General features: G+C 35.6%; 1 protein-coding gene across 1 annotated transcript in view; it reads right to left on the bottom strand.

Annotated features, from left to right (window-relative positions):
- VPS13C (vacuolar protein sorting 13 homolog C) overlaps positions 1 to 23966 on the bottom strand; it is a 176898-nt gene that overhangs the window by 145005 nt on the left and 7927 nt on the right. Inside the window, exons 2-5 of the mRNA XM_084886331.1 lie at positions 20206 to 20249; positions 15679 to 15721; positions 13647 to 13742; positions 11984 to 12085 (exon numbers count right to left, since the gene is read on the bottom strand). Of these exons, the coding sequence (XP_084742457.1) occupies positions 11984 to 12085; positions 13647 to 13742; positions 15679 to 15721; positions 20206 to 20249 (285 nt within the window). The remainder of the gene's footprint in view (positions 1 to 11983; positions 12086 to 13646; positions 13743 to 15678; positions 15722 to 20205; positions 20250 to 23966) is intronic.

Here is a 23966-nt window from a genome sequence, read left to right as displayed (position 1 = left end):
AAGACTGAGTTCTTGATAAAATACCATTTGAAAAGAAACAAAAAAGAAAGCCAGAGTAGGCTTGAAAATGGCCAGAACAGTTTTCAGAGATAGAGGGTCAGCTGACTAGGTTTAGATTCTCCCATATTTGCTCTTCTCAGCTGAGCTCCCTATTTTATTCCTGATTTCACATTTGTTCTAGCATCATGTTGCACCATTGATCTCAATGTTAAATGCACCATGTTTAAACCTCTCCAAATAACTTCGAAATCTGAGTGCTACACAGTTCTTTAGAGAAAGTTTCTATTTTTAATCTGATAAATAATAAATTTGTGATTCTCAAACACTCTTTAAAACAGGACTCAAATATTTTGATCTCACATAAAATTTGAGAACCTTAAAGATCTTTTTATTGGTGTGGATTACAATTATTGATATTTCCATATTAGAAATGAAAACTGAGAAATTTTTTAAATATTTATTAATTATTTTTTAAAACCATTACCTGATAATACGGTTAACATATGTTTATGAAAACTAACCATATTTGCCAAACAAAAGGTTGTAGTGAGGCAAGTGAAATAGTTTTACATTCTTACAAAAAGCTGGCTTAGAAGACAGCTTGAGTTGCATATATGTTTTTGCCTTAGATCTGGTGAAATATCTTGTTTAGATTGAAGTACATGAAGGAAATCTGAACTACAGATATGTAATAGTAAAAGGTATAAACATCTTTTCATGGCCTTTTCATGAAATTATACTGTACCCAAACTCAATAAGAGGTAATTTCTTAAAGATTAGTTTCATCTTCAATTCTGAAGCTCTATCAATAAATTTTTCATCCAAATTAAAATCAATTTGTCTACTTTGCACTTTTAATGGATTTTACACATGCCTGATTTTTATCATGCACTGGTAATATGGAAATATTACTTCACTGAACTATGCATATCTTCCAAATGATGAGTCATTTCATTATTTAGAATCAAAAATCACCTGTGTTAACATTGCTAACAATCTCATCAGAAAAGTCTTTAAGTACTAGTAAGTTCTCGAGCTCTAGATGGCAAATACAAGTTTCCAAATAATTCTAATCTTGGCTCAAAAGCTCAAATTTTATCATGACAAAAATTGTCAACTGTTTTCCTTGAATTTGCTTTACTGAAGTAGTATCTATCAAACACCCAAATCTAAATGGTCTGTCAGTCATTCTTTCAAGTAAAATGGTTTTCCTTGAAAAAAGAAACTACTTCAGCTAGAAATACAAACACTACACAAGTACCTTTCTTTCAGACAATTGTCCTACTTCAGTGTGTATAAGTGCTTTATGCATACTTCCTCTTTTGTCACATGAAATATTAAAGACACACATAATCAAGAGCTGAGTTTTATTAAAAATTTTCCTACTTCATCAAGAGCATTCATAAATAAAATTGGTGGGGGGGGGGTAATTTAATTTAATTTAGTTTTCTACTCTGAGTGCATGGTAATCAACAATACAATATCTACTAGTACTGTTTGGTGCCACTGTCTTGATTCCTGCTAAGGAACCCAGTAATTTTACTCATCATTAACCTTTGCACCATCAGCACCATAGTCAACACAGTGAAAAATCAAATAATGCCTCAGTATTATTATGAAAATAGTTTTGACTTTTTAAGAGCCATGGTTCTAAAACTGAAAAAAATACATCAAATAAGAAGGAATATATATTTTAAAAATTAAAAGATGAAAGGATCATAAAGTACACATTAAGTTACAGCCAATTAAATGAAGATATCATCAACAAAATTATTTTCATTTCTGAATCATCAATATTCCAGATCTATTTTTTTACCAGGCTAAGGTAACTTTCTTGAAAAAAACAGGAAACTCTGAATCAATTAGGTATTCCTTTATAGCAACCTCTATCTACTAGAGTGGGGGGGGGGGGGGGTTGGTTTTTTTTTAATGATACTATCCAATGATTCTGTTATACATTTAAACTAGAGTCCCGGTGCATGAAATTCATGCATGAGTAGGGTCCCTAGGCCTGGCTGGCAATCAGGGCTGACCGGGGCCTTCCTTCATTCCACACTGCCCCCTGCTCATAGTGAGCAGTCGAACTCCCAGTCAGTATACTCCAGAGGGGACAATTCCTATATTAGGCTTTTATTATATAGGATGAGCCACTGGAATTCATTTATATCTTGGAGGCAGGTTGCCCTAGTAGGATTAGATAACACTGCCCATGGCAGACTACAGAAAGATGATCCAATTATAACCAACAAAATTGAACAATGAGACATATCAATAGTATCTCCATGCTAAAACATACCATCTTCTAAGCCTAAATCATGAAGAAATAGAAAAATCTTAATTGATCAATTACTAGTAAGGAAATTGAATCTGTAATAAAAGAAAAAAGAAAAAAAAAAAACTCCCAACAAACAAAGGCCTAGGACCAGATGGCTTCACTAGTGAATTCTATTAAATATTCAAAGAAGATTTAATACCTACCCTGCTCAAACTCTTTAAAAAAAAATTCAAAAGGAAGATGTGCTGCTATGCTCATTTTACAAACCCAACATTAACCTGATACCAAAACCAAAAAAGACACCACACACACACAAAAAAAAATTATAGACCAATATCTCTGATGAACAAAGATGCAAAAATCCTCAACAAAATATTAACAAACTAATTCAGCAATACATTAAAAGGATAATATACCATTACTGAGTGGGATTTATATAAGCATGAAAGCATGGCTCAACATCCACAAGTCAATCAATGTCTTACATTACATTAACAAAATGAAGAGTAAAAATCATATGATCATTTCAATAGATGCAGAAAAAGCATCTGACAAAATTCCACATTCATTTATGATTTAAAAAATACTCGTAATAAACTGTTATAGACAGAACATACCTCAACATAATAAAGGCTATATATAACAAGTTGACAGTTAACATCATAGTTGTTGGTGAAAAGCTAAAAGCTTTCCCCTTAAGACCAGAGACATAACAAATTCACCACTCTTACTCAACATAGTAACTATTGGAAGTCCTAGCCAGAGCAATTAGGAATGACAAAGAATAAAAGACATCCATATTGAAAAGAAAAAAATCTATTAAACAAAATAAACTAACAAACAAAATATAAACAGACTCATATAGAACAAACAGCTGTCAGAGGGGAGGGAGGTTGCAGGCTGGATGAAAAAAGTGAAGGGATTAAGCAAAAACAAAACAAAACAAAACTCACTGACACAGACAACAGCATGGTGATTAGCAGAAGGGAAGGTGGATGGGGTGATAGGAGAGGGCACAGCAGGGATAAATGGTGATGGAAGGAGACTTTACTTGGGGTAGTGAACACACAATACTATGTACAGTTGATGTATTATAGAACTGTACACCTAAAAATCTATATAATTTTATTAACCAATGTCACCCAATAAAATAACATAGTTTTTTTTTAAAGAAAAACTCACTAATTGCTGATAACATGTTTTCATAATATAAAAAACACTTAAAGACTCCACCAAAGGAACTGTTAAAACTAATAAACGAATTCAGTAAAACTGTGAATACAAAAGCAATATGTAGAAATCTGTTGTGTGTGTATACAATAACAAGGAATTATTAAAAGGTAAATTAAGAAAACAATTTCATTTATACTTGCATCAAAAAGAATACCTAGGAATAAATTCAACCAAGGAGGTGAAAAACCTGTGCACTGAAAAATATAAGACACTGATGAAAGAAAATAAAGAAGATACAAATAATGAAAAGATATTCCATGCTCAGGGATTGGACGCGCCACTCCTGGTGGCAGCCTCATGTCCTGGTGGCACAAGTCCCTGCCCCCATCCCTGCCCACCAGCTCCTGTGTGTGCATGCCTCCAAGGGGACATTAGTGCTGGGCAGGCCTGCCTGCGCCTCCACTGGAAGCGGAGGTCCCTACCCCTGTCCCCACCCACCAGCTCCTGTACACAAGCAGCCTGTTGACTGGTCGTGAGTGGGTCACCGTTAGGACCAATCAGCCTGTTACCTCTTTATTGTATAGATAAGAAATAACAAGTGTTAATAAAGGTATAGTTAAAAGGAACCCTCCTGCACAGTTGGTGGGGATGTAAATTGGTTCAGCCACTGTTGAAAACAGCATTACTAAGTAAGATTCCTTGAAAAAGTAAAAACAGAACTACCATAAGACCCAGCAAGTCCACTTCTGAATATTTATCTGGGAAAAAAAAAATCAACAATACTAATTTGAAGAGATATGTGCACCCCTATGTTCATTGTATCATTATTTACAACAGCCAAGATATGGGAAGAACCTAAATGTTCATGATGAATGAATAGAAAATGTCCTGGATGTGCTGGATGAATGAACAGAAAAGATGTGATATATATATATACACACACACACACACACACACACACACAATGGGATACTACTCAGCCAAGAAAAATAGTGAAATCTTGCCATTTGCAACATGAATGGATCGTGAGGGTATTTTGCTAAGTGAAAAAATGCAGACAGAGGAAGACAAATACATTCAAACCTCGGTTCTCCAACGTTTCCATCTCAAACAATTCGGTTCTCCACCAAGTTGCTCACAGAAAAAATGTCTCGGTTGTTGACCAAAACGTCAGTTTTCGACCTGACAACCCTTTCATGCTTATACCTCAGCAAGATAAAAAAGCATCTCTCAGGCAACAAACAAAGGAGAGAAAGCTTTTGTTGCTGGGAAATCAACGATTAGGACAATTTTAACGCTTTGTACGCCATAAGCATCGGCAGGCCTTCCCCCACACACCATGTGCTTCTAAAGCTGCAAACCTCACATATCAACTCTGCTCACCCAATTTTAAAATCAGACTTGTTAGTGACATCTCTGGGTTTGTAAAGAAAATTATGGTGCCAAAACCGGTTTGGCTCAGTGGATAGAACGTCGGCCTGCGGACTGAAAAGGTATCGGGTACGATTCCGGTCAGGGGCATGTGCCTTGGTTGCGGGCACATCCCCAGTGCAGGGTGCGCTGAAGGCAGCTGATGGATGATTCTCTCTCATCAATGTTTCTAACTCTCTATCCCTCTCTCTTCCTCTCTGTAAAAAATCAATAAAACATAGAAAGAAAGAAAGAAAGAAAGAAAGAAAGAAAGAAAGAAAGAAAGAAAGAAAGAAAGAAAGAAAGAAAGAAAATTATGGTAACGTAAATTTGTAAATATTCCAGTGCATATGGAAGAAATTCCAACTCCATCCCATTTTGGACACATGGCAGTAACTGGTTAAAGCAGTGGTCAGCAAACTGTGGCTCACGAGTCACATGCAGTTCTTTGGCCCCTTGAGTGTGGCTCTTCCACAAAATACCATGTGCGGGCATGCACGTACAGGGCGACTGAAACTTAGTGGCCCATGCACAGAATCAGTTTTCTGCCTGGGCGAGTTATTTTGAAGAAGTGGCGTTAGAAGAAATGGGGGTGTCAGCCGCATGTGGCTCCCAAGCCACGGTTTGCCACCACTGGGTTAAAGTACAAAGAAGCCATCAAGAGTGCTAACGTTGCTAGGGATATGAAAGTGCTCACAAACCTACAATCACAGGCAACTGAACAGGTAGAAAAACTGTTGATTGGATAAATGAAAAGCAGTTAGCAAGTGATAGCATTTCTGAGGCAGTGACATATGAAAAATTCCTTTAAAGCTAGTAGAGGATGGTTTGATAAATTTAAAGAGTGTTTATTTATAAATTAAATAGTACATTAGACATGTATCATATATAAGAAAGGTTTAAACAGGGAATCATTTTGGAGTCTGAAAGTAATTCAATTTACATTTTTTCTTTTCTTAAATATATTTTTACTGACTTCAGAGAGGAAGAGAGATAAAACATCAGTGATGAAAGAGAATCATTGATTGATTGGCTGCCTCCTACATGCCCCCAATTGGGGATCAAGACCACAACCTCGGTATGGAATTGAACCGTGACCTCCTGGTTCATAGGTTGATGCTCAACCACTGAGCCATAACCAGCCAGGCTCAATTTACATTATTTCTAATGGGGAAAAATGATTTGATTTTCAAACAAACAGCTTCTCAAACAGCCTTCCAGAATGAATTAAGTTCAAGTAACGAGGTTCCACCATATAATATTTCTCTTATATGTAGAATATAACAAAAAAAATAATAAAAGAACAAAAAATTCAGATACAGAGAACATATTGGTGGTTGCCATATGGAATGAGAGTTGGGGGATGAAATGGGTAAAGGGGGTCAAGAGGTATAAACTTCTAGGTAGGAAATAAATAATCATGGGGATGTAATGCACAGCATGGTGACTATAGCAAATTTTAAAGTTGCTAAGAAAGTAAATCGTAATAGTTCTCTTCAGAAGAAAAATAAAATTTTTGTAACTTCATATGGTAATGGATGGTGATTGGACTTACTGCAGGATAACTTTGCAGTGGTTATAAATGTTGACTCTTTATGTTGTACACATGAAACTAATAGAATGCTGTGTTTCCATTATACTTTAATTTTTTTAAAGTTAGGAAAAAAATTTAAATGTTATTTATAGATTAAACTTCAAGCTTCACAGAGCAGTGAACTCTGTTTTACCCCATGAACATTCAGCATGACTGTGGAAGGTAGGGGAAAAGAAATGATGGTAAAACGGAAAAACGTGAATTACATTTCCATATTTTTTAAAAGATGGCACATCATCAAATGGACTCCATTAAAAGCACATGCATGGATAAAAATATAATTTTTATATAGCTGAATATAATTAACCATGCATACCCACCAGGCTTGATGTCCTTGCAAACAAAGTTTTCCAAGCCATATATGAACTCCCCTGAATGTGCGCCTGCATCCGCATGGCAGCAATAACCAAAATGCAAAACATTTAAAGACTCCTTTAATCTCATATGTAAAACATCTAAACTTAATTCTAAGAATTAGAAGTCATGTAACAGAACAAGTAAAATTCAGTAAAACTACTTTTTTATAAAAACTGGTATTTCTAAGGTAGCGTTCAATGACAACATGTTAATTCTTTGAAAATACAAACTATTTTCATAATATTAAAACAAAAATTCTTAATAATTAAAATTGTAACAATAATTTCAAATTAAGCAAGACAGACAAATATGAATTATGGCTAATGTCTCATTAAATTACTTGACAAATTTTCAAACAGAGCAAGTCTGTTATTTTGGTTCCCTTTTGACTACCACTTTGCCCATTTTCAAAATAAAACATATTCATCTTTATACAATTTTAGTCAGCTGAAATTAACTCACTTTACTGTCTGAATCCTTCCTATGCATATGAATACTGGGTAGTACCATCTCCCATTTCCCACCCCAAATCCAGCCTACACACAACAAGTTTAACTTCCCTAAAATAGCTCTGATCAATCAAGTGACTCTGATTTTTCAAAGAAAGAAAAAGGGGCAAGTTACTGACTCTCCCATTGGCTAGATAAATATCCATTACTCACAGTTAAACATATAGGAGCTACAGCAAGAATGGATTCAAAATCCAGCTCTATCATTTTCTAGCTGTGTGACATGGAACAAGTTATTTAACTTTCAACTTTTTCAAATATTATATGGGAATAACAACAGCTTTTAAATCATAGAGTTATGACAGTTAAATGAGTCAATTCCTATAAAGTGTTTTTGAAGAATGACTGACAAACAGCAAATGCTCAATAAATGTTAGCTATCATAGTCATTATCATTATCATTATCATGGCATCCAAATATCTTAAAATTTACCTAAACATAGCTTTCTAACTTACCTGTAATTACATTCTATCAAACTCCCAAATTCTTAGCTGTTCACATGCATGCTCTATACTTTTCCACTATCACCGTCCCCTTTATCTAGAATGCCCTCTCTCCTTTCTCATCCTTTAGACACAGCTGAGATATATACCTTCAGTGTCTGTGTGATCTCTTTGACTAAGCACATGTCCATTCTGAACCCTCTTAACACTTTATCTGTATTTCTTTGATGGGACCCAACACTTGATTATTATGCATGTCTTATTTTCCCAGCTACAGTGTAAGGTTGTGGACAGTAGGATCCAGGGATTTTCCAACAATGTGTTAAGCAGATTGGCATCAGACTTCTCAAAAGTATCTGTAACCTAAAAGGTATGTATTGCTTTCTAAACTCTAATTTTAAATCTAGGATTCTATCTCCTGCCAAATCAAACAAGTGTGGAAGTAACTTGATCAAGCATCTAGAAGGGTTCAGCAATCTGGAGAAGGTGCTATGCATAAATTAGAGTCCAAAGACAAAACATAATTTTGAAAGGCATTATAGGGAGTCAGAGAAGACTTAGCTAAGAACTAAGTTCTCCTTGTCTCAGGATTCCTTGCTTTTTATTAACACAATTTGTCCTAAGGCAAGGTGGAGATATACACTTTAAAGGCCAAGGTTTGTATACCAGAAACATTGTCAGATTGGAAGAATTACCTCCTGCTGTTCAGGTGTTTGGCCAGGAGGAGGCAATAACATGTAGATTAAGGTGCCCTCAGCTGTCTGGCAGCAAGCAATCAATTTATGCAACCTTTTCAGGTTTGGGGAAATGCCTTTAGCCATTCCCAAATGATTCAGCTCTGCTGACATGCTGAAATTGGCTTCCAACATGGAAGTAAAATACAAAGACTCTCAGACTTGAAAGAATTTTAAAAACTAAATCCAGTGCATCCTTTCTTAAAAGTTATTAGATATGATCCAACCACGAACAAAGTAACAGAAGAACAAAAGGCAAGGGACCTTGGAAATATTAATGAAATACAGAAGAGGGATGAAGACCAGTCCCACAATAACAACTGTGTAGCAGGACTAAAACACTCCCAATTCAACTGAAGATCTCCATGAGAAAAAGGGGGAGAGGGGAGGGAACCAATAGATGGGTTTGGGCAATTGGAAATAATGATAGTCATATAACAGATTTCAAATACCCTGTGAAAAAAATTAAACACGAGTTTACATAAAAGACTAATAAGCAAATAAAAAGAAAATTTACAAATTCAAGGGGAAAACCAGTTGTAAAAAGAAAATATAAGCATAGTACATCATTTGACCTAGGCAGTGGCAATACTGTCAAAGTAATGTAAATTTTTACTAGTAATTGACCAAAAATTGTGATATTTGGGGGAAAAATGGAGGGAAATTTAGGGTAAAAGGAGATGGTAAGCTCCTTGACTACCATATTAGGAAATCCTAGGTAATGCCTTACATTAATAACGTAGATAGTGGCAGAATGTTAACATTCCTAAAACGATGGTTCCCTCCAAGGAGTGAGTCTAAGGATAGAAAAGGGTGAAACTGGGGACTGAGGTTTTTCATCAGAAGTCTTTATGGCAAAACTATTTGATTACAAAATGTGTTTTCTATTACTTTGATAAATTTAACATTTTAAACACAGAATCTACAGCATTTGAGAATATTTGGCCACACTAGGAATTTAATCTTTTATTTTATAATAGCCCTTTAGAGAAAATAAACACTCTACAATTAAATAAAAAGAAAAATATCGACATGTACACATAAGGAACTACTTGACATTGAAACTGGGTCTCAGAACTGTTGGACATTAAAACTGGGAGTCAAACGTTTTTTGTTATTATATGTTTATTTCTAGTCTGCAGCTTGCAAAAATTTTTAAGAAAATAAATGGGGAAAACAAATAGTTATAAAGAACCATTGAACAGACTGTTAAACTATGGCGGGAAGACAGGGGAGGTTGGGGGAGGGGGGCTGTAAGAGATCAACCAAAGGGCTTGTATGCAGGCATATAAACACAACCAATGGATATAAGACACAGGGGAGAGGGGGAACAGGTGAAGGTATATGCTGAGGGGTAGGGGAGGCTTGGGGAAGGTCAGGGAGGTAAAAAGGAGACATATGTACTACTATTTGTAATGCTTCAAACAATAAAAAATAAAAAATAATAAAATATCAAGAAGTTTATTTTTACAATTACACAAATTCTCTAGAAATAAACTCATAGTCCTTTTTTCCCCACATGATAGTGGACCACATTCTATTTTACCAATAAAACAAATTAAGTAAAAACACTTTTACAGCAGATTAGCATGAGCACTTTATTTTCATTTTTACATCTACTATTTAGAACTGATTCATTTTCTTTTCACCCAAGTCTCTATACATGTGTAATGGTGCTTTTGTGCTTTTAAAATCAAAAGGTAATTGGAAAATAATAAGCCTGAAAAATAAACTACAGTTTTAAGTAATAACTATCCTAATAAAAAAGTAATATGAAAATTGACCATCACTCCAACACACAAGATGGCTGCCCCCAGGTGGTCAAATATGGCTGCCCCCATATGGACACAAGATCCTACCTTGATAGAGCCTAAACAGGCCCTCGAGGGGTCCCAGATTGGAGATGGTGCGGGTTGGGCTGAGGGACACACACCCCCGTGCACAAAATTCGTGCACTGGGCCCCTAGTTAATTAATAATGGTAAAATGTGAAGAATCAGAAGGGCCAACGTTGTCTTTTATCATCACATGAATGATCTATACTAATAAAAGCCTATGTGGTCGTTATACCATCTCCAGGAGGCTGCTTGCGCAGCGGGCAGGTGGGCAGGACTGCGTGCACAGCGAGGCATGCACAGATGGGCAGGGACTTGACACTGCTTGCGTGCCTCAAAAGCAGGTCCCGGCAGCTCCGCACAGAGCCAGCCTACCTCTTTGGAGCAATCCATCAAGGATCCCTGGAAGGGTAGATGGGGCCTACCTCTTTGAGGAGATTAATCATGGGGCTCCAGCACTGTGAGAAGGCACAGGCCAGGCTGGGGAACCGCCCCATCCCAAGTGCACAAATTTCATGCACCAAGCCTTTAGTATTATATAAAGATGAGACCCATATTTATACAAACTAGAAAAAAAAATATTTACATGCAGTCAAGATAATTAAATGTATTTCTTGACAATGAAGGAAAAATAATCTCTGGCAACATATATTCCCAATTCTAAACTCATCTCTCTTATCTACTCAGAGTATTTTTCTGACAAATCTAATATAATAATGTTAAAACTAAGTTTCACTTTCAGAATTTCAGTTCTATCTCAACAAAACCTAAGTTTTATCATCCAATAAGCTACAATGTAATAATTATATAATAGGGATCAAGCCCTCAACCCAGGCATATACCCTGACTGATAATCAAACCGTGACCTCCTGATTTATAGGTCAAAGCTCAACCATTGATTCACACCAGTTGGGCATCAAAAACAAATTTTAATGAGTAATCTATTTTAAAGATAGATTTCTTATGGATTCAGTTAGATGTCAGCAGATTCAACTAAGAAATCTTATTATATCCAAGCTAGGAGCCCAGTGCACGATTCCAAATTGTGTGGAGCTGCCCAACCTCAAGACACCGGAGCAGCCCTGCCTCCCTCTCCAGGCCCCACAGCAGCGTGGCCACTGGCGGTCCGGCCCTGCCTTCCTCTCAGGTCCTTGAAGAAGCCGTGGCTGCTGCTGATCAGACCCTGCCCCAACGCAGGCACATGGAGGCCCCTGCCGCCCTGCCTCCGAGGCTGCACATGCAACCTCCTCCTGTCCAGTAGACCCATTATGGTGTCCCAGTTAATTAGCATATTTCTCTATCATATATATATATATATATATATATATAGAGAGAGAGAGAGAGAGAGAGAGAGAGAGAGAGAGAGAGAAAGAAAGAGAGAGAGAAGATATTTCTGTTATTTCTAACTCAACAGTTGTCATACCTTTTAAGAGAAACCAAAGAGAAATGTCTTAGTAATGAGATAAAATAGTCACAGAAAAATGTTGAGTCATTAAAGTATTTATAATCAATATTTTGAGATGATTTTAAAAGAAGATTCCTTCCTTGAAACTACAGTTTTGAAGGTTTATGAAAGCTTCCTATTTACAGTGCACTGAATATATCTAAAATATAGGTATATCTAAGTTTATCTAGAACATAAACTTATAGTACCTTTCTCTGCTGCCTTTTGAAGGGCTTCTTCAATTCGGGATAGCTCTTTCTGTTTAATATCTTGCAAAGACTTTTCTTCTTTTTCAGCATCATATTTAATACCTAAAAATAGTTAATTACAAATAAAGAATGCAATTAATAAGTAAGCAGGAAAAGTTCAGCTTCATGACTATGTGTGTGTGTGATGTGTCATTTTTTGTAAGTAAAAGAACAGGTATAGTCTTTAGTTTTTCAAAAAGTTTAAGCATAAGTGATTTCTATTTATTTACAACTTATATCAAACTTATATCAAAAAGGAAATGAGGGGAAAATGAAATTAAAAGGGAGAAAAAAAAGATATGAAAAAGGATAAGTGGGGAAAATATGAGTAAAAAAGTAAAAGAAAGAAGCAGAAAATGTCCAGCTATTATATCTGAGTGGTAAAATTGTAACTATAAAAAACATACAATATCTAATATCAGCTGGTATCAGTAGATTGATAAGAAGTCTTATAGAAAATTTAAGATTATGAATCAATATCTACAATCAGGAATATATATATCCTTTTTATCTAGTAATCTCATTTCTGATCATGTATCCTAACAAAAGAATAAAAAAGGCACTGTAATAGTAAAAACAGCAGGCATCCCACAATGAAATATCATACAGCCTTTCAAAACTGTCACTATCATCATGAAAACTGAAACATATCAAAGTACTTAAAGTGAAAAACCAGATCTATATTATATATATAATGTGATAAATGCTATATCAAATCAAGTATATATGTTATAAAGACTGGAAAGCAAAAAAAAAATAATTTTGTTTTATAGTTGTGAAAATATAACAATTTTTCCCCAAAATATCCAAACTGTTCTTAACATTCTATTTTTGTTATAACTGAAAAAAACATTTGTAATGAAAAGTATTACTTAAATAAACACCACTGCTTTAAAACATTCATTATTAAAATACTATAATACAAAATATTAAAATACTATAATTTATAGTTCAAGAATTATCTCTTTTACATACATTTTTGAGGTAATATTAATTCAAAATCAGAAGCAACAAAATGGGGGGAAATTTTTTTCCAATACTGAAATCTAAAGATTAACACATCAGTGCATTTTTAAAATATCACTTCATTTCATTCCCCCAACATAAATCTGCCTAATGCATCTTAACTTAATAGAAAGCCTTAGTTGCAAAATAATTATTCATACAGAATAGAATCAATCTAGCAAATGACTTAAATTATTCTTTCCAACAACGGGATTCGTGCACAGGTGAGGAGTGTGACCTTGGGATTGGCCCACTATGGGAGAGCTGCTCATTCCAGTCAGCCAAGCAGCGCTCCCCCTGTGGGAGGGCACTGACCACCAGGGGCAGCTCCTGCATTGAGCATCTGCGCCCTGGTGGTCAGTACACATCATAGCGACTGGTCAACCGGTCGTTCTGGTCGTTCAGCCATTCGTCGCTGGGCTTTAATTATATAGGATACAAACGTAGTGATATATAAGTGGGTATACATATAAAATGTATGTAATTATGTGCATATGTAGGTATATGATTACTTTATTTAAATTATCTTCTATTTTACTAAACACGTAAAATAGTTAACCCAGGTCACATTCCATTTCACTGTGATATTTCTGAATGATTACAGCCAAAAATAACATACTTGCTCCAGGAACAACAAGCAGGTATAATCCTTCAAGAGTCGCAACAACTGCTTCTCCATAAAGATTCTTCCAAGGAATCTTCAAAGTTAATTTATCTGAAGAAACATAATTTCAAACTTAAATTCTTATTTGTCTGCTCAAAAAGATATACATTTCTCACTTTCCATTAAGAGGAAAAAGTATAACAAAACCATTCATGCACATAGTAAGTATATCATTTAGAAAAAAAATTAAAAATTTCAACATTAAAGATTACAAAGATCTTTTCCATATTATATTCCTTTTAGAAGTGACTATTCACATTATGCTTTATATTTTTCAAACTTTGGTAACTATTATTTTATTTAATATTACAATTGTAAGAAGAATGAGGCAGCTATTACTTCAATTCTTTAAAAAAAAAAAAAATAGATTTGGCTCAGTGGATAGGGCGTCAGCCTGTGGACTGGAGGGTTCCTGGTTCAATTCCGGTCGGGGGCATGTGCCTTGGTTGCGGGCACATCCCCAGTGGGAGGTGTGGAGGCAGCTGATCGATGTTTCTCTCTCATTGATGTTTCTGGCTCTCTGTACCTCTCCCTTCCTCTCTGTAAAAAAATCAATAAAATATATTAAAAAAAAAAAAAAAAAACATAAAGGAAACTCAGCCCGAGTTAACTGCCTAAGACCACCAAAGTCATCAGTCAGGAGGCTGGAACCAGGAATTTCTCATAGCACTGTTTTTTTCTGATATATTTTCTCAGGCAAGGGAAACTAAAGAAAAACAAACAAATGGGACTACATCAAACTAAAAATTTTTGCACAGCAAAGAAAACATCAACAAAACAAAAAGGGAACCCACAGTATGGGAGAACATATTTGCCAATGATTCATCTGATAAGGGGTTAATTTTCAAAATATATAAAGAACTAATACAATTCAATACCAGAAAATGAAACAATACAATTAAAACATGGGCAAAGGACCTAAATAAACACTTCTCCAAAGAGGACATATGGATGGTCAATAGACATGAAAAAATGCTCAAGGTCACTAATCATCACAACAATATAAATTATAATCATCTCATACCTGTCAGCATGGCTACTATCAATAAATCAACAAACAAATGCTAGCGAGGATGTGGAAAAAAGAGAACCCTTGTGCACTGTTGGTAGGAATGCAGATGGTGCAGCCATTGTGGAAATCAGTATGGCATTACGCAATAAAGTTCAAAATGGAACTTCCTTATCACCCAGCTATTCCACCTCTGCGAATTTATCCAAAGGAACCTGAAACACTAATTCAAAAGAATATATGCACCCCTATGTTCAATGCAGCTTTATTTACAATAGCCAAGATATGAAAGTAGCCAGTAGATGAGTGGCTAAAAAAGCTGTGGTACATTTATACAATGGACTACTATTGGGCCATAAAAATGAAGGAAATCTTACCCTGGTATCAGCATGGATGGACCTGTAAAGCATTATGCTTAGTGAAATAAGCCAGTCAGAGAAAGACAAGCATCATGTGATTTCACTCACATGTGGAATCTAATGAACAAAATAGACTAACCAGCAAAATAGAGATAGATTCATAGAGTGCAGGCTGACAGCTATCAGGGTGGCAGGGTTAAGGGGTAAGGAAGCTGTGTGGGAGGGATAGAGCAAAAAAGATAAATACATAAAAGTTGTTTTCAAAATGTCCTTCCATTTTAAAGGGTAAATCTCTAGCCTACTGTCAAAATCTTCAAATTATATATGTATTACTACATCTTATATAATGAAGAATATGCAAATTGACCCTAACGCCATAACAAGATGGCAGCACGCACAGCAGGGACAGGGCAACAGGGGCGGGGCCCGCGATTTTGCGAGACGGGTCACTAGTAATACATAGTAGGTTAAGAACTACAAAAGCTCTCATCAACATAACCAAAAAACTCTCACATTTTTATTTAAAAATTTAAAAAAAAAGATGTTTTAGATTAAACAACACAGGAAAAATAAAACTAAAAGGACTAAAAGTATATCAAATGACGAGTGAAGTACTTACCAATTTGGCCAGCCCTGACTTTAAAAGGAACATCAAATTCACTCTGCAGAGAAGAAAAAAATTTAAAAGACATCTTAAATTATTAAACCTCTCCAAAAAAAATCACCTCTGTATCCTTGCTTAAATACACAATGAACTCCAAGGAAAAACAGGAAGCAAAATTTCTGTATTTAAATAACTCATAAAGGATATTTTATGGCTGAAACAAATAGTTTTTATTTACTTAAACTTTGACTTTGAAGAAAGAATTCATGAGAAAAGCAAAATTATAAATATAAACAACAAAAAAAGAGTTTGTAGTTAAAGAAAGCAATTGAGTCATCTAATTGTTTTAATAAATCAAACCAAACCAGACATAAATTCCATAAACTCTTAAAATAATAGTTGAACACTATTTATCTGAAATTCTAGAATAGGAAGAGTTCCTTCACATAAATAAGTTGAAAAAAATAACTAACCAGTTCTCTCTCAAATAAAATATTCAGTAAATTAATAAATAAAACAACCTTAAAAGGAAAGGCAGACTCACAGCATAGTGTTTACCAAATTAGCATTTACATTAGATTACTGACAATTACCAGTCAATAATAATAAACTTTTACTTTCTAGACTCCAAACCACTGGAAAGTACAAATAACTATTTTATGCACAGAGTACTAAACAATAACTGATATTAACAATGATTACTTGGGTTCTTATAATTATTAAAAATTGAACTAATGACAGTAGCCTTTCTGTTAGGTGTACCTTAGTATATACTAATACAGTAGAACCTCAGTTCTCAAACTTAATTCATTCCAAAAGGCTGTTTGAGAAGCAATTTATTCAAAAATCGAATCATTCTTTCCCATTAGAAATAATGTAAATTGAACTAATTCATTCCAGACCCTCAAATGATTCCATTTTAACCTTTCTTAAATACACATCTAAGGTACTGTTTAATCTATGAACAAACATTTCTTTTCTTAAATTTAACAAACCATCCCCTACTAGCCTTAAACAAATCACTTTCACCATTCATTCTAGAGGTGTCTTTCAGGAGGTCAGTATGCAGCAAATCTCCGCTTGCTGTCACTGGCTAACTACCCTGTTTCCCCGAAAATAAGACATTATTTTATTAATTTTTGCTCCCAAAGATGCACTAGGTCTTATTTTCAGGGGATATCTTATTTTTCCATGAAGAAGAATACGGTACACATTTATTGTTAAATGAAAATAAAGGAAATTTATCAATATTACCTGTATACGGTACGGTAGTACGGTAGTTGTCAACACAAACCAAACAAACTGTGAATCCTACAGTATCAAGAATTTACTCATTTATTCAATGACAATCATGTCATCATCTTCTGGAACATCATTATAACAATCCAATTCCTGAATTTCCTGGTGAATTTCTTGTGACTCCATTTCTTTCAGAATCAGTGGACCAAATCTTTCATGTTTAGCCTACGGGGGCCTTATTTTCGGGGGGATGCCTTATATTTCACTCAGAAGGAAACCTGTAAGTAGGTCTTATTTTCGGAAAATGTCTTATTTTCGGGGAAACACGGTAGTTTTTGTTTATCCAAATCAACAACAGTTTTCTACCTCTTCACTATTGCCTGTAATTATTGTTTCTTTCACACCATTAGCAGTTAGCACTCTTGATGGCCTCTTTATGTTTTAAAATTGTGCTAATTGTCCATTTCACCAGCAACAAAAGCAAACACACACACACACACACACACACACACACACACACACACACACACATATTCACAGCACAAATTCGTGACATGTTAGCCATAAATGACTCCGATGCATTTTCTCCTTTGTTTGTGGCCTGGGAGATGCTTTTTGTCATGCTGATGTATCAATATGAAAGGGCTGTCAGGGAGAAAACTGAAGCTTGTTCAACAATCCAGACATTTTTTTGTACAATTTGATGGAGAACCTAATTGTTCCAGATGGGAGATGTTCAAGAATTGAAGGTTGACTGTACTATCAAAATCTGGCAAATGAGCCCTAGTTGGTTTGGTTTAGTGGACAGAGGGTTGACCTTCTGACTGAAGGGTTCCAGATTCCATTCCGGTCAAGGGCACATGCCTGGGTTGCCAGCTCTATCCCCAGTAGGCGATGTGCAGGAGGCAGCCAATCAGTGATTCTCTCTCATCATTGATGTTTATATCTCTTACCATTGATATTTCTATCTCTCTCACCCTCTCTCTCCCTTCTGCTCTGAAATCAATAAAAAATATATTTTTTAAAAATCTGGCATATGAAATTCAGTACTTTAGTTAACAATCAACTAAAATAATCAATTTACCCAATCTCTGATTGCTCAATCGTTCTAGGTGAACAGGAATTGAACAGAATACTAATAGTTTTTGATAAAAAGTCTTTTTTTAGACATAAAAAGAAAAAATCCTTACTCATGATAAAGGAGCAGCCCTACCCTTGGGGAAATAGGGAGAATAAATTCATATGAACTGATATTATAGAGGATATAAACTATAAACTAAACACTTCTAAAAGGGTGGCCTCATGCTCATAGTAATCTTCCTGAATTAATTTCTCACACAAAATAAGTGTAAAGATCCATATTAAAGCAAAACCTCAACAATATGGTTTATTTGCAATTTAAATTAATAGAGAATATAAATTACAAAATACTTTATTATATTTAATTACAACCAAAATTCAAATTAGGCTACCACAGAGTTCACATCAATTCAATGTATATTAGATATATATCCTGTCACTAAAACTCTACTTATACTTATTTCCTTCTAAAATTAAGAGAAAAAATAAGCTTTAATCCAATCACTAGCAATAGAATCTTAATTTCTAAATTTTGTGATAAATTTTACAAAGTTGGCCCAGTGATTAAGTGTCAACCTAAGAACCAGGAAGTTATGGTCTGAGTCCCCCTCAGGGCACAAGCCTGGGATGTGGGCTCAATACCCTGTGGCAGTTGGGAGCGAATCAATGATTATCATCATTGATATTTCTATCACTCTCTCCCTCTCCCTTCCTCTCTCTGAAGTCAATAAAAAAAAATTTTTAAGTCATAGCACCCTACATAAAGGAAGGGAAAGAACATTTAAATATTTTGAATGCCCACTACTTGCTAGGCTCTTTCCATCTTACTCAAGCCACAAAGGCAGAGAGATATTACATTGTTTTATATTACTAACTCCACTTAAAAGATGATTAAACTAATGCTCAAAAAAATTTAGAAACTTGTCAAAAAACACACAGCTGGTAAAAGGCAGAGCTAGCACTCAAACCCAGATTTTCCAGACTACAAGGTCCATGCCCTTTCCACTATGCCAAACTGAGCAAAATTTAATGTTACTCCTTGTAACAAACTTCTACTCCTAGGATCTTCAATATCCCAAATTTGCTTCCCTCAGACCAGTCATGGGAGCATTTAATGTATAATGCTCTCCCTAATAATGCATTTCATCATGTAGAAATCCAACCAGAAGTCAAAGGCAAAACTTTAAAACATACAATAGATTAATTAGAAATATGACCTATTAATTAAAGAATAAAATCATTCTTCAGTAATTTCATAAACTCAAATTAAGTCTAATATTTTAGCTAAAGCTTAACAAGGGGGGAGAGGACTGAGAGGATGGGGAAAGTGCTGTTTTGTTTTCAGCTCAATAGTAAATGACACAAACTACTCTTGGGAAGCTAGAGTTGGAGGGAAAAAATCTATTTTACCTCTTTCTTTTTTTATCTTAGAGAGAAAGAAACATCAATCACTTGCCTCCTGCATGGGCCCCTGAGCTGGGACAAAACTGCACCCAGGCATGTTTCCCTGACCAGAAATAGAGTCCAGCCATAGCCGGTTTGGCTCAGTGGATAGAGCTTCGGTCTGCGTACTGAAAGGTCCCAGGTTCGATTCTGGTCAAGGGCATGTACCTTGGTTGTGGGCACATCCCCAATAGGGGGTGTGCAGGAGGCAGCTGGTCGATGTTTCTCTCTCATTAATGGTTCCGGCTCTCTATCCCTCTCCCTTCCTCTCTGTAAAAAAATCAATAAAATATATATATTTTTAAAAAAGAAAAAGAAATAGAATCCACCACCTTTTGTTGTACAGGATGAGGCTCCAACCACCTGAACCACACCAGCCAGGACTATTTTATCCCTTAATATAAACATAATATTATATGACTGAACTTGAATATATTTCCAAAAATACAATTATTCATTAGATTAAACTGTTAAAAATGAAGGTCTTATTTACCGGAAAAATATGCAAAGATATTTCTGAAGACAAAGGCCTACTACAAAGCTATGTAGTAAAAGTAGGTCAATGAAAAATATTCTGTTGCCAAGAGATACCATTTTGATCATCAGGGAAAAAATATTTCTAAATCTTAACTTCAGCTTTTCCTATAGCAAATAGTTAAACAAGTAATCCTTCTTTGAGTGACTCAACCACTTTATCTGGCACCTGGTACCAGATACTTATTAACCCAGGGTTTCTAAGAGTTTACCAAATTAAATGAGTAACATAGTTAAAAAACTTACCAGAGCATTTTCTTTTATCTTTAGATTATCTAAAGCCACATTACCTTTAAAAAAAAAAAGAAGAAGAAAAATATAGTTAATATACTAATTAGTAAAGCCTGTCATATAGCAGTACTAACTAGTACACTAAGTTCTAAGAAGACAATAGTGAGCAAAGCAAACTTAAAAAGCTATTGGAACAAAAGATTTGCTATATGTGCCTAGGAATTATTGGTTATAGCACACTTTAGATTAGTCCAATGCAAAAGAAATTACAAAATATTTAAACTGCCCTGACCGGTTTGGCTCAGTGGATAGAGCTTCAGCCTGCAGACTGAAGGGTCCCAGGTTCAATTCCAGTCAAGGGCATGTACCTTGGTTGCAGGCACATCCCCAGTGGGGGGTGTGCAAGAGGCAGCTGATCGATGATTCTCTCTCATGGATGTTTCTAAGTCTCTATCCCTCTCTCTTCCTCTCTGTAAAAAAATCAATAAAATATATATTTTTAAAAAATATATTTAAACTGCCTAACATTTAAATAGACAATGAGAATTTGGAAACTTTCAGCCTAAAGAACAAAAGAAAGTATCCATCATCTTGAATAATTAATTCAAAAATCTCAAAACAAGGACATAAAGAGATGACTACTAGAACAGATCAATTATTTATCCTGTAATTCAGGATTCTTTCCTTAATTATGTTGTCAATGAACATTTTCTATAGAAATATGGTTTTGGTCTTTTAAAACTCCAAACATCCTACCTTTCTAATGATTTTTGTTTCAGGTTCTAACATTCTTTAATTAATCCAATGTTTCTTAAATCTATTCAGGTATTAAGTTACAAAAACTAAAGCCATAATAATACTGTTACATTACTCAAATTTTAAACACTGTACCTATACTGTATTTGTCAATACATAATACTTAAATATTCTTGCTTACCTAGAAATGTAAGCAAAAGTTTTCATTTCACTCAAATCTCTAAATGTTGATAAAACTAGTGTCAACATTAAATGCAATAATAAATTCTTCAGTTATACATTCTTAATCACTCATTACACATTTAATTTTGAACAGATACTATGCTTCCTATGTTCTCCATAAACATTTTTCAATCAAGTAATTTTTTTCCTCATACCATGTTGGAGTGAATTAAAATATATTTAACTAGAGGCCCAGTGCATGAAAATTCATGCACTGGAAGAGGGGTTCCTTCAGCCCAGCCTGCCCCCTCTCACAGTCCAGGAGCACTCAGGAGCATGAGGCGACCCAGCGATCAGGGGAAGGCAACACCCCATCACACCTCTGCTGTTGCCACTGCCAGCAGTGCAAGCCTCGACCAGCCCTGGTTACCTGAGCCTCAGGCAGCCCTGGGCGGCAGGGTAGCCACCATCTGAGGCTTGCCTGTGCTTCAGGCATTGTCTGGGCAACTGACATTGAGGATTGCCTGCACCTTAGGCATCAGCTGGGCAGCCAACATCCGAGGCTTGCCTGCACCTCGGGCTGTCCCTGAGTGGCTGGGGGCTGAGGACGGGTCCAGTTGCACCACACACCTGCACCCTTCACCCCGTGGTGGGGCTGAAAGGACTGGGGGATTATGGCAGAGCTGAGGGGACTGGGCACCACTATCTTGTGGCTATAGGTGCCACCATCATTTGTGATGGCGTGACAGTCAATTTGCATAGTCCCTATTTATTAAACCATTGTTAGAAATTTGCTTTACCCCAGATCTCAGATTTACTCAAGCATTTATTAAGCATCTACTCTGCGTTAGGTGCTGGAAAGAAAGAGATTATTAAATCAATATCCCTTCTACTGAGGAGCTCACAGCCTAGCAAAGGAGATTAAATTTCTAAAATTTTGCAACTATTCTATTGGCATTCCAACAAAAGAGTTTAAAGGATGCAAAGTAGAAACCACCTCACTCTGCCAAGGGAAATCCAGACCTTCACACAAAAGTTTAGGCTAGAAAAGCTGAAGAAATATTTACCAACTAGATAAGAAAAGAGGGCAGACATACATGAGTAAGACATTTTAGAAACCACAAGCAAAGATTTGTTTAGCTGTAGAGTGTGAGAAAAGAATAAAAGATACTCCAGCTGTGGTGGCTGAGTGGAGTTTTAAAAGACTGTGAACCCAGGAGGTCATGGTTCAATTTCCCACCAGGAAACATGCCTGGGTTGCAGGCTTGATCTCCAGTGGGGGGCATGCAGGAGGCAGCCGATCAATGATTCACTTTCAACACTGATGTTTCTATCTCTCCCTCTCCCTTTCTCTAAAATCAATAAAAACATATAGAAGTATTTTTTATAAGAAATGGGGAAACGAAAAAAAATGTAAATTCTTATATGCATGCATACAAGTTCTTCAGTTGATCTCTTAACACTCCCCCAAACCCTCCTACTATTTGTAATACTTTAAGCAATAAAGGTAAATTCTAATGTCAGTATGACCTCAATATGTTCTATATAAATTACTTCTATATCTGATATCTACCTTTTCTATAGATACACAAAAAAATCTTTTTCTTCTACTTAATGCCTAGCAAGCAAATGTGTAAGTGGCCAGATTATTACAATCTCTGAACACATAATAATCTGGCGACTCAGTGTATATCCTATATAATAAAAGGCTAATATACAAATTGTCCCCTTGATCAGGAGTTAGACCAGCAGGCAGGCTGGCAAACCGCTCATGTCCCCTGCCCCTGGCCAGGCTGGCTGGACCCCACCCATGCACAAACTCATGCAGTGGGCCTCTAATATATATACACTGACTGGCCAGATTATTATGGTTCAGAGATCATCATAATCTGGCCACTCAGTGTATATTTCCTCTCTGAAAAATGTGAATGTTATCTATCAAACCGTAAATACATCAATGAAATAAGAATGATACAGTCAAAAAATTATTTGCAATGAAGGAGGAGCCACTAGCCTTAATACAAAGAAAAGGGGAGGAATAACAGCATATTTCAGATTAACACCAGGTTAAAAGGGCATTCACTCATTCAACCAGTAGAGAGTGCCTTATCTAGGTAAGGCACTGGGCTAACAAGTATTCTTCCATTAAAGTACATGTTTTTCTGCAGATACATTTGTAGGAATTCCAGTCCATCCTATGAATATAAGTTCTGTTAAAATAAAAATAATTTATAAACCTAAAATTAAATACCATTCCTAGATAACCATTTTATATTTCAGTGAATACTAGGAAAAGGTTAAGATTTAGTTTTCCATTTCTTCATCAAGATAACATGATAATTTCATACACACGCAAGTCACTTTACTGCTATAGCCAGATTACCTGGGTTTAAGAATACATAAAGGCCATAGGAAGTTCCTGAAAACCTGAGGGAAGGGTAAATATTTGTGTCTAATCTTTTAAAAAAGGCGGAGGGCAGGGAGAATGACTAATAATTGGAGATGGATAAACTTAATTTTGTCAATAAGAAAGGCATTAAAGCCAAACCCTCAATCAAGTGTCTCTAATTCCATGAGGATTGGAAGTTCTTCATGTCATTTCCTTCTATGATGAACTGACAGGCCTAAAGGATGAGAGTAAGCAGTAAGAGCAGTCTGTGCTTCAGAAGAGAAGGTTTCTGATTTTGATCCTATATGATTCTCCTTAATAAACTAGAAATATTTTTTTGGATGAGCGTACATAGTTAGAGAGTTCAACATAAAGTTTCAAAGCTACTCTGGAAGGATGTTTTAAGCACCTTGAAAAGGTAAATACTGGATCAAAATTTACCTAATAACCTTTACTAATGAACCAGAAG

The sequence above is a fragment of the Pipistrellus hanaki genome, assembly GCF_964339955.1.
Source record: "Pipistrellus hanaki genome assembly, chromosome: 1".
Taxonomy (NCBI): Eukaryota; Metazoa; Chordata; class Mammalia; order Chiroptera; family Vespertilionidae; genus Pipistrellus; species Pipistrellus hanaki.
The sequence above is the reverse complement of the archived record's forward strand: the minus strand, read 5'-3'. Positions and strand labels throughout refer to the sequence as shown.